Below are 12490 nucleotides of genomic sequence, written 5' to 3'. Positions count from 1 at the left end.
GTATAGAAGGTGAGAAAGGGAGGAAACAATGAGCTTGAGATTTCAGGCTTGGGAGACTAGGTTGCATTAATGACATTCTACAAGGTAGAACCAGGCCAGGTGCAGTGGCTCACACCTGTAATCCTAGCACTTTGGGAGGCTGAGGCAGGAGGATTGCTTGAGCTCAGGAGTTCAAGATCAGCCTCTACTAAAAATAGAAAAATTAGCCAGGCATGGTGGCATGCACCTGTAGTCCCAGCTACTCAGGAGGCTGAGGTAGGAGGATCACTTGAGGAGTTTGAGGTTGCAGTGAGCTATGATGACACCATTGCACCACTCTACTTGGGGTGACAGAGTAAGACTCTGTCTCAAAAACAAAGTCAAAAACAAAAACAAAACCAAACAAGATAGAGCCTAGGTAGAGGTAGAGACAGGTAGGGCAGAAAATGGTAGGGAGGTAAGGATTAATTCTGTTACAGACATACAGAGTTTGAAACATGGGACATCCTCTTGAGGATCTGCCTGTCAGAGAGTTGGACAGATAGCTTTGGTGCTCAGGAAGTTAATCTAGGTGGAAGATCAAAACTTAGGTAGCACCGGCATTTGGAGGGTAATTAAGGCAGAGAATGGATGAGAACTCTCTAGGAAAGAACAGAAGGTATAACGATGCAGCTCAGGAGCATGAACATTGCAGAGATCCCCAGAGGCAGAGGTGGGGCTTGAGAAAGAGCATCCATGGAGGCAGGAGCGCGTGAGACACAAACCCAGGGTGTGGAGTCTCCCTGAGGGGGCTGCCCATGGTGCCAAGCACTGGAGACAGGGCCAGGGGACAGAGGAATAAAAACTGTCCAAAAATATAATAATAAATAAGTAATAATAGAACCAATAAGTGGCTTGGATGTGAGAAGTTTCTGTAATGAAGGCAGAAGTCAGACTGCAGTGGGTTCTGGGGAGTGAAGTGTACAGAGAAGGAGCGAGACGAGGAGATGTCAAGATCGGGACATGGGTGGAGAGTGTTTTTTGCTTTGGTTTTGTTTTTCCTAAGGTGGAGAAGAGTCTAGAATGTATATACACTGAGGGAAAGGAGCAAGGCCCCTAAGGAAGCATGTTGCAACAGGACTAAGTTCCAGCCATGAGAGGCACTGTGCAAGAGCAAGATGGAAGGGAAGCGGTAAGAACGGGGTGGACACTGAGCATTTACCTGTGACCACCAGAAAATTCAAGATCACATCCCCGCGGACCAGACAGTCTCATGGGTTCTCTCTTTACAACAGCTGTGAACACAGTGAAGAAGATCTGATTCAGGGGTTGAAAATCAGATTTCAGGTCTCAGCTAAGTAGAACAAGAGGCTGATGCCCACAACAAAAAGTGTTACAGGACAAACATAAAATCTGTCTCATCTCTTGGCTCAAAAAGCCAGCTGTACCAAGCTCAGATGGGGGCAGCAGTCTGCTGGGAAATAATTGAGAACTTAAACTGGGTCAGTGTAAAAAAACTTTTAAAAAGTCAATGTGAGGCTACATCCTTGAGAAAGGATCCCAGCAGGTCACAGGAGGTGGGATGGAACTGTCTGCAGTAGCCAGAGCACGTGTGGGGCATCCCTCTCACTTCTGGAGCCACATTTTAAGGAGAAGGTGAAAAACTTGAAACAGGCTACGAAGAAGGGTCTGGTCACCACATCATGTAAGAGTTGAAGGAAATAGAGATGTGTCCCCTGTAGAAGTGAACAGAGAGGGGCATTCTGGAAGGTGAGAACCAATTCTCTGAAAGTCTTTCAAGTGGAGGACAGATGAGCCTTGTTCTGGGTGGTCCCAAGAGGTTCAGTTGGGAGTTAAACCAAGAAGGTAGGTTTTGGCTTAATCTAACCAGCCTACACCAGTGAGGGCAGTTCACAAATAGGATCGACTGTCTGAGAAGGTAGTGAGCTTCCTGACCCTAAGAGAAAATCCAGAAAAAACTGGGCACCACATGATAAGGATGCATTGTGACCAGTGCTGCACATGGTGGGAGGAGGGCACAGAGGGCAAGGGGCAAAAGGAATAAACACTGTCCAAAAACATAAAACAATAAATACATAACGAAACTAATAAGTGGCTGGGATGTGAGAAGTTTCTGTGATGGAGGCCAAAGTCAGACTGCAGTGTGTTCTGAGGAGTGAACTGTGCAGAGAAAGAGTGAGGTGAGGAAATGTCTAGCTCAGGGCGTAGGTGGAGAGAGTGTTTCTTTTTGTTTGTCTGTTTTGTCTGTTTGTTTTTCTGTAGGGCTTCTGGTCCACTCCAGCTGGAAGAGTGGAGGATTTTGCCATCTCTCTGTCCTGTCATCTTCCAGTGTCACCCAGAGTTGAGGCCTGGACTATTGCAGTAGACTCTCAGTAGGTATCCCACTGTCATCCTGCTACAAAGTGACCAGAAGGTGGTGCAGAATGGAGAGAATGAGGAGAGGAGAGTGTAGAGGAGGAGAGAGATAGAAGGGCTAGGAATAGATGGACGAGGGGCTCCAAGCCCACTGTGACCTCCTTTCCAGCCATGCTAAGGCCTGGCCAGGGCTGTGCCTGGGAGGAATGCCAGGATGTGGGTATCCTGTTGGTTACTTGCCTCTCCTTCTCCAATGAGAGCATCATGCCCTTCCCAGATCTAACATCTCTTCCCAGCTTCCCTGAACCCTCCAACAGTCCTTTTCCCAAATCCCATAACTAGTCATCCCTGCTTTTATATCTCCTACCAGTCCCTGTATCCTCCATCCCAGTGTGCAAAGCCTGATGGTTGGGACGTAGAGGAGAGCCAGCTGCCTCAGCTGCACAGCAGCAGGCTTCGCCACCTTCCACTTCTCTCCCCCAGCTGAGAAACACACCCACAAGATAAATAAAGAGGGAGAAAGAGAGACAAAAAGACAGGCAGCTGCACAGAGAGAAATCAACAACTGAGCAGCACAGAGGTCAGGGAGAAGAGCCCAGGTCCAAAGTGCTTGATGTGGTGGAAAGGAGGGGGAGGCAGGTGGCGGCTGTCAGACAGGGACCGACAGATGGGGAGCAGCAGGCAGGGGAGCCCGGGTGCGGGGACTGCATGCCATAGGCCCCTGCCCCTGCCCCTGCCCTCCTCACCTGGCGCGGGCTCTGTGAGGGATAAGCCAGGAGGCTGCTGGGCCCTCCTTTAACAGTCTGCTCCTGGTCCTCGGGGAGCACAAAGCAGGCAGCTTCCTAATGAGCCATGTGTGCCTTGAGATCCGCCAGCCCCACAGTGGCCCTCCCAGGCCCTGAGCACACACACACTTTGCCTCCTCAGCCTGGCACTCATGCCTCCACACCCAGGCCCCCAACTCTCCCAACCCAGTGGCCCCTGCTCCCCACAGCCTCTCTGTTCTGCCTTGCAGTTCACAGGGGACAGACATGTGAGCACCAGTTGGAGTAAGTGCAAGGGGCCAGGGCTGGCCAGGCATGTCGGGAAGCCTTCCACACACCGTGAGGGACGAGTAGGGGTTTCCTAGGGGCAGCAGTCAGGGTAGGGCTCCTCTCCGCTTCAGCCGCCAGGGACACTCCACCCTCCCCACCATGCCCTCCTGGGTCCTGGCGTTGTGTCCTGACATCTTGTGGCCACAAAGGACTGTGACTTCCTGCAGGGAAGGGGATATTCCCCAAACAATGGTGGGATCCTTCACGGAATCTGGCTGAAGATGAAACAGCTGATGAATACTCCACATGGGAGCAAAGCCCTAGACAGCCAAAGACCTGAGATCAAATCCTGGCTCCTCCACTTACTCATGGTGGAATATTGGACAAGATACCAGCCTTCCTGTACCTCAGTTTCCTCATCAGTAAAATGGGGCAATAACAGTATAGAGTGGCTGTGGGGGTTAAATATGATCAGATATGAAAGAGATATGGTAAATATGCATATTTTATAGTTTATACTCGGCCTGACTTCCCAGTGTATGTCAGATAGTTGATCTTCTGTTTGTCTTTAACATGTGTTTTCATAATTAGACTCAGAGTGACCAGGGACCACAGCTTCTCCCTCTCAGCCATGTCCCTCTGCTCCTTGGATGGGGCAGGACACACAGCAGGTACTTCATAATGTGGTCAGAATCCATCCCAAGCATAACTGGGAGACATGCCTCTTGGATGACACGATGTGAGAAATCTGAAGTAGCCTTCTTTGATTTGAAATCACTGCCACTGAAGTCAAATACTAGTGCCACTCAGAGATGGAAAACATCTTGTTTTCAAGCTCTGGTTGGTGAAATTGCCTAGAGTGCTGGGCTGTGATAGATTCTGAGCCATATCAGAGCTGCCTGAGAAAGTCTGCCAGGACTGATCAGCAACGTCGCCCATGATCACTGGAGGGCGATTGTAGGTATCAGAATGGTGCTCCAAAAATCCCCATCAACTTTTCATCATTCTCTCTCTTATTAGCATGTTTGATTCAATTCAACCATCACCTACTGAAATCCACTCTGTATCCTGTTTTATGCATAAATGATACGTGGTCTGTGCCCTCCAGAAGCTTGTGGTCTAGTGAGGAGAAATGGTCAAAACACACCAGTGTACTGTGATGAGGCCCGTCCTGGGAGATGTCCATGGTACAGAGGTGGGAGCAGTGATTATTTCTGCCTGAGGTTAGGGAACATGAAGATTTGACACAGGGACCCTTGCCTTTAACTCTGGATAATGACTAGGAATTGGCCAGGCAGAAAAAAAGAAAGAGGGGCATTTCAAACAGAGAACAGAATGTACAGAGGCACAGGGAGTGCTGTGGGAACACGAAGAAGAAGAAGATTCTCATGGAGGTACTGAGGCAGACCTTCTAAAGGAGGGGACATCAACACTGAGACCCTAAAGGCCAAATGACTAGATTGGCTACTAGGGTTGAGACGGATGGCAAATTCAGACTAAAGCCAGTGTTACAGGTTGAATTGTGCCTCCCGAAAAGATCGGTTGGAGTCCTAATCCCTAGTACTTCAGAATGTGACCTTATTTGGAAATAAGGTCGTTGCAGATGTAATCGATTAAGATTAGGTCATAGTGGAGTGGAGTGGACCCTTAACCCAAAATGACTGATGTCTTTATAAGGAGAGGGAAGGTGATGTGAAGACAGGTGCACAAGGGGAACACCATGTGACAACAAAGACAGAGACTGGAGAGATGCAGCTGCAGATGAAGGACTGCCAAGGATCGCCACCCACCACTAGGAGGTGGGAAGAGGCAAGCAGGGATTCCCTTCTGCTGTTTTAAACATAAACATATCAAAGAGCCTACACACCTTGATATGTTATGGATATTCAAAAAGCATTTGATAAACTTAGCATATATTCCATTTGATAAAATTTGACTTCCATTAAAAATAGACCTTTTGGTATTTTGAAGTTCAACAATTCTTTGAAAAACCTGAGAAAGGAACAAATATTTGCATGTAGTTCTCCCTGCAGTGCCTCCCTCACATGGGCTTTCAGAGATGGCCTGCACCTGGCCATGTTGGTTCCGAGGGCTGTTGTAACAAAGTACTACAAATGGGCTTAAAACAAAGGGAATGTATTCTCTCACAGTTCTGGAGGCTAGAAGACTGAAATCAAAGTGCCATCAGGGCCATGCACCCTCTGAAACTGTGTGAACGTATGTTTTCATTTCTCTTGGGTATATACCTAAGAGAGCAATTGCTGGATCACGTGGTAACTCTATGTTCAACTTTTTGAGAAGCTGCCAATTGTTTTACAAGTGGTTGCACCATTTTCCATTCCCTGTAATGAATGAGGGTTCCAGTTTCTCCACATCCTTGTCAACACTTGGTATTGCCCATCTCTTTGATGGTAGTAATTCCAGTGCTTGTGATGTGGTATCTCATTATAGTTTTGATTTGCATTTCTTTGGTGGATAATGATATTGAGCATCTTTTCATGTGCTTGTTGACCATTTGTTTTTCTTCTTTAGAGAAATGACTATTCAAATCCTTTGCCCATTTTTAAATTGAATTATCTTTTTATTATTGAGTTATAATAGTTGCTCATGTATTCTGGATATTAGACCCTTACCAACCATATGATTTGTAATATTCTCTCTCATTCTTTGGATCAACTTTTCACTATTTATATAATAACTTTTAGAGCACAAAATTATTTTAATTTCAATGAAGTTCAATTTATCTATTTTTTTCTGTAGTTGTTTTTGATTAAGGTGTTATATTAAAGGGCTTATTTCTAGACTTTCAATTCTATTCTAATGATCTCACTGTATTAGTTTTGCAACTCTGCCATAGCTATATATGTTTGTTCCTGGACTTACAATTCTATTTCATTTATCTATATGTCTATGCTTGTGCCAATACCACAGTATAGATTAATATAGCTTTGTAATAAGTTTTGAAATTGAGAAGAGTGAGTCCTCTAACTTTGTTCTTTTTCAAGATTGTGTTGGCTATTCTGGATTTCTTGAATTCTGATGTGAATTTTAGAAACAGCTTGTCAGCTTCTTCCAAAAAGGTAACCAGAATTTTGATAGGGATGTGATGAATCTGTAGATATTTTTGGAGACTATTGCCATCTTAACAATGTTAAGACTCTTGATTCATGGACATGGGATATCTTTCTATTCTTTTAGGTTATCTTTAATTTCACTCAGTGATGTTTAATAGTTTTCAATGTTGAAGCCTTGTACTACTTTTGTTGAATTTATTCCTAGGTATTTTATTCTCTTTGATGCTATTAGAGTAAATGGAATTATTTTCTTAATTTTGAATTGTTTATTGTAGTGTATAGAAGAAATACAATTGATATTTGTATATTGATCGATCTTACATTCTGAAACCTTGATGAACTTGTTTATCAACTCTAATAGTTTTTTTGTGTGTATGGATTCCTTAGGATTTTTATACAGTTCAAACAGAGATATTTTTATGCCTGCATTAAAACCTCTAGTACAATGTTGAATAGCAGGGATGAGAGTGGATATTCTCACGGATTTCAGGACTTAGGGGGAAAGCTTTCCGTCTTTCATCAATGAATATGATGTTAGGTGTAAGTTTTTCATTGATACACTTCATTAGGTTGAGGGAATTCATTTTTATTCCTAAATTGTTGAAAGCCTTTATTATGAAAGTGTTTGATTCAGTGAAATGGTTTTTCTATATCCTTTTCAATAATCATAAGGCTTTTGCCTTTTATTATATCAACAAGGTGTTTATACTGATTAATTTTAAAATATTGAATCAACTTTCTATTTCTTGTATGAATCACCATTGGTTGTGGTGTATAATAATTTTATGTGTTGCTAGATTTCATTTTCTAGCATTTTGTTGAGGATTTTTGTATCTATGTTTATAAGAGATATCAGTCTGTAGTTGTCTTTTCTTGTAATGTCTTGGTATGGTTTTGGTATGAGAGTAATTTTGGTCTGAAAGAATAAATTGAGTACTACTTTTTTTTTTTTAAAGAATTTGAAAGGATTGGTGTTGATTCTTTAAATGTTTGTTAGAATTCACCAGTAAAGCCATCTGGTCTTAGACTTTTCTTTTAGGAAGTTTATAAATTACTATTTAAATATCTTTACATGAATAGGTACATTCAGAGCTTCTGTTTCTTTTTGAGTCAATTCTGATACTTTATGTCTTTCTAGAAATGTGCCCATATCTTCTAGGTTGATTTGTTGCCTTATAATTTTCTATAGTATTCCCTTATAATTCTTTTTATTTCTGTAAGGGCCATAGTAATGTCTTCTCTTTCACTCCAACTTTTTATATTTTAAGTCTTCTCTTTTCTTTTCTTCATCAGTCTAGCTAAAGGTTTGTTAATATTGTTGATCTTTTAAAGTAACCAACTTTTGATTTTGCGCATTTTCTCAAAAATTTTTCTATTCTCTATTTTATTTATTTCTACTCAAATCTTTGTTATTTCCTTTCTTTCTGCTTGCTTTCAGATTAGTTTGATTTTCTACCTTTCTTAAGGTGAAAGGTGAGGGTACTGATTTGAGATCTTTCTTCTTTTTTAAATATAGGCACTCACACATATAAATTTCCCTCTAAGCATCAGTTTTGCTGCATCCAATAAGTTTTGTATGTCACATTGCTGACTTTCCAGTTCTAGAATTTTTTATGTAGAATCTTTGTGCTGTATTATCAGTTTTGTTTTACATAGACAACTAGGTTACCTGCAGATAGGGACAATTTTACTTCTTCCTTTTCAGTCTCTTTTCTTGCATTATTGCACTGGCTAGGATTTCCAGTACTGTCTTAAATAGGAGTAGTAAGAGCAAACATCCTTATTTTAGTACTGATTTTAGGCAGAGAGCACTTAGTCTTTCATCACTATGTGTAATGTTACTGAGGTTTTTTGTAGCTGGTCTTTATCAGAGTGAGGAAGTTTCCTTCTATACCCAGTTTGCTGAGAAAGAGAGAGAGAGAGAGAGAGAGAGAGAGAGGGAAAGAGAGAGTGTCTGTGTGGGTGTGTGCGCCCATAATGAATGAGAGAAAGGATAGTCCAAGATGCATACATTTGAAATAGTCTTATGCAAATATATTTGAATGACATGTTAGCAGATCTTTTTATCAAAAAGATATAAGGCAAAGATGTGGGCTAGATCCTATATAAGATGTCTTCTAGCCTGATTTTCTATTTGTTTCTGAGGTCAGAGTTAAGTGCTTAGTTGATAGTGCTGAGAGTTCATGGGGAAGCAAAAATTTTCATCTGGTTTAAAAGTAGTTAAAAAATTTCCTTAAGAGATCTGTATGGGGCCTTTATTAATGAGTAAGGAGAAAGTTGGGGAGCAGGAGGAGAGGGCATTTCAGGTGGAATAGCCTATGCAAAGACCTGAGAAGTCAGGATGGGCCAGAGTAGAGGGATCACACTGAGAGGTGGGGAAATTGGGTGGGCCTGCTGTGGGTTTCTATTGCTTTGAGAGCTCTAAGAAAGAAGGCCCATGGCCAGGCACGGTGGCTCACGCCTGTAATCCTAGCACTTTGGGAGGCTGAGGTGGGAGGATCACTTGAGCTCAGGAGTTCTAGACCAGCCTGAGCAAGAGCAAGACCCTGTCTCTACAAAAAATAGAAAAATTAGCCAGGCATGGCAGAATGTTCCTGTAATCCCTGCTACTGGGGAGGCTGAGGCAGGAGGATCACTTGAGCCCAGGAGTTTGAGGTTGCTGTGAGCTATGATGATGCTACTACACTGTCACTGGGGCTACAGAGCAAGACTTGGTCTCCAAAAATAAATAAATAAATAAATAAATAAATAAATAAATAAATAAATAAATAAATAAATAAATAAATAGAAAGAAAGAAAGAAAATGAAAATGAAGAGGGCTCATTAGTTCCAGCAGATAAATGATCCTCACATGCTCTTTGTAATGAGCCCAGAACAATTTTCTCAACAAGCCCCCAAGAAACACAATCAGCATGTCTTGTTGACAATTCTATTTCTGTCTCCAGAAAATCAAGGCTGCTCTTTCTCTTGGGCTTGTCTCCTTAGGGGCTGTGGCCTTTAGGCTGTAAAGCCTAGCACTGGAGACTCTGCCCTCCTCAAAGTTCCATGTCACTCTTAGAACTTGTATTCATTGAAAGCTTGGGGAATGCTAAGAATTCTCTAAGCTGGCAATTCTCATAAATGTATCTTCTAGAGAAAGTGGCTAATGAGAAAAGCACACTCTTAGCATTTATTAGTCTTTTGGGTTGTCTTAACATTCAGATAATCCTTTGTTTTCAGGTAAAACTTCCTTCAAAGCAGTTAAGAGCAAGTGGAATATTTTGTTAATTGTCTCCTATCAGAAAACACGTAAAGAGTAACTAACTTAAAAGGTTCATTTTGTGTCACCATTTGCAAAGCAATTTAATATTTGTCTAAAGCTACAGTGGTTGAAATTTGATTTGCTTTAATAGTACTAGAAGTAGTTTAGTTCTTGGTTAATGTGGCATCTGATGTTGTGATTGTGTCTAATTTTGGGGTGTGTGTGTGTGTGTGTGTGTGTTGAAAACATGACTCTCTGGATATGCAATCAATTGCCACCATGAGTACCCCACCCACACCTTCTGATCTCACAATAAGCCTAATCTTAACATTTGAAGTTGACAAATACAAGTTATTCCTAATAATTTAATGAACATTTTCTAGGGTATTTATTTTGAAAGTAATGACTCTCTAACGATAATATATACAATTATTTAAGTTTTAAGTCCTGTTCCCATTTGAATTTAAAAATAATTTTATGGTATAGCTAGAGTCAGACTTGGTCATTATCTCCATTTTATGTACAGGAGGATGGAGCTCCACAGAGATTAGGTGTTTTTCCCAGGATCTCAAAAATTTAAGTCAAGTCTAAGGTTTGGGGCACTTCCCACTGTCCTCATATGGTCTCTCTGGTGGTGAAAGAAGTTTAAGAGTAAGTCAGTTGTGGAAACCAAAACACTCTCCTTGTAAATAAAAGTCTTCAGTTATTGGAAACCACCGCTGGGGTAGACACAATGGAAATAAAAGGGAAGCCCATGAAAGTGAAGTAGATCTGAAAGAAGATTTGGGGAAACTGCAAGCCAAGAATAGGGGTGGAGCTTGGAAAAATTACTCAAAAAACATTTATTGAGAAGTTAACATTCCATTGTACAATGCTATCATGTTAGGCTACAGAGCTGGAGAGGAAGATCTAAAGTACCCAACAGAGCACTAGACATCAGGGATCTCACCCTGCAGTTGTGCCTTATAATAATAATCCTGGCCTCTTATTTTCAACTTTTCAAGTCTTTTCAACTTTCCCCAATAGTATCCCATCCATTATCTCAGCTAAGCCTCAAAAATATTGATTGGCTACTTGATGTATGTCATTATATAACAGATAAGAGCCTAGGCTTTGGATCTATGCTACCGAGATTTAAATCTCAGCCGTGTAACTTTCTAGCTGGGTAACATTTGGCAAATTATTTAGTCTTCTCGTGACTCAGTTTCTTTATTTTTATAATGGAGATAAAATACCTACCTCTAGAGTTATTTTAAGAATTAAAATAAGTACACATAAAGCACTTAGACAGTGACTGTCACATAGAAATAGATCCATAAAGTTGACTATTCTTATTTAGGCACAATGACTATCATAAAACACATTTTACAGATATGGAAATTAAATCCCAGAGAAATTAGACAACTTTTCCAAAGACACAGAAGATCAATGACCTTGAACAAAGTTCTCTCTGAGTCCTTTCCTAATTTTTCCACCGGCAAATTAACGTGAAGGTGTTTTTTCTAAGTACTTGCTCATCTTGGGAGTCCTCATTCACTCCAGTGACTTCAGTGAAGGTGTGGACAATGCAGAGAAGAGACAGAAGCACTGTAGAGATAGTCCTAGTCCATGACCTATTGAGTGTCCTCACTCATTCGGATTAACTTGAGGAAAGCCCTCTTCACATCCTTATTCCGGAGGCTGTAGATGATGGGGTTAAGAAAGGTAGAGATGACATTGTAGAACAGAGCCAACTTCTTGTCATCCTCTGGGGAGGCTTCAGAGCCAGGCCTCATGTACATGACCATGCACGGAATATAGAACATAGTGACCACAGTGATATGGGAGGCACAGGTGGAGAAGGCCTTGATCCGCCCTTGGGTGGAGTGAATCCTTAGAATAGCCATGAAGATGCAAATATATGAGGCCAAGATGAGGGATGATGGGATCAGGAGCAAAATGAAACCGAAGATAAAGTCTACTTGGTCATTGAGGGATGTGTCTGCACAGGCCAACTTCAAGACAGCAGGAATTTCACAAAAGAAGTGGTTGATCTCATTGGGGCCACAGTAAGGCAGATTCAGTGCAAAGACTGTGTAGACAAGGGCACAGGTGAGACCACAGAGGGCAGAGCTGACTGCCAGGAGAACACACAGGGTTTGACTCATCTGAATCCCATAGTGTAGTGGATGGCAGATGGCAACATATCTGTCATAGGCCATGGCTGCAAAAATCCAGCTCTCAGAGATGCCCAAGGTCAGGAAAATGTACATCTGGACCACACATCCAGTATAGGAGATGGTCTTCTCCTTGCTTACAAGATGGACCAACATCTGGGGCACTGTGGTGGTGGCATAACTGAGGTCCAGGAGAGAGAGGATGCTGAGGAAGAAGTACATGGGAGTGTGGAGGCATGCATCTACTCTGATCAGGGTGACAATGAGCCCATTGCCCAGGACTGTAAATAAGTAGAGGAAAAGAAAGATGAAGAAAAGGATCCAGTTGGTTCTGGGATTTCTGGAGAAGCCCAAGAGGATAAACTCAGTTACAGAGCTGTGATTTTTCCAACCTTGACTGTGCATGGCCTTCCTTCTGAAGAAAGAAAAGGACACATTCCTGAATCCTTTGCAGTCTCAGTGGGAGGACATTGTGTGAGATCCACAGAAGCAGTGACTGAAACTACAACACCCAGAGAATACCCCATCCAAATTGGCCTAGCATAGCTCTGGGCATTTAATAGGAAATCTATAAAAATAGTTGTTCCTTTGTCAAATTCACTAGCCCTTATAAAAATCCAAGGGCCCTGTTATGGGAATTGTACAGAAAAA

At 42.0% G+C, this 12490-nt stretch overlaps 1 protein-coding gene across 1 annotated transcript; it reads right to left on the bottom strand.

Moving 5' to 3' along the window:
• Positions 1-11296: 11296 nt before the first annotated feature.
• LOC123634260 (olfactory receptor 2G3-like) lies at positions 11297-12244 on the bottom strand. The gene has a single exon (XM_045545682.1). It carries the CDS (start codon positions 12242-12244, stop codon positions 11297-11299), a length of 948 nt encoding a protein of 315 aa, XP_045401638.1.
• Between the last annotated feature and the right edge of the window lie 246 nt (positions 12245-12490).

This window comes from Lemur catta, chromosome 3, assembly GCF_020740605.2.
Source record: "Lemur catta isolate mLemCat1 chromosome 3, mLemCat1.pri, whole genome shotgun sequence".
NCBI classification, from domain to species: Eukaryota; Metazoa; Chordata; class Mammalia; order Primates; family Lemuridae; genus Lemur; species Lemur catta.
The sequence above is the reverse complement of the archived record's forward strand: the minus strand, read 5'-3'. Positions and strand labels throughout refer to the sequence as shown.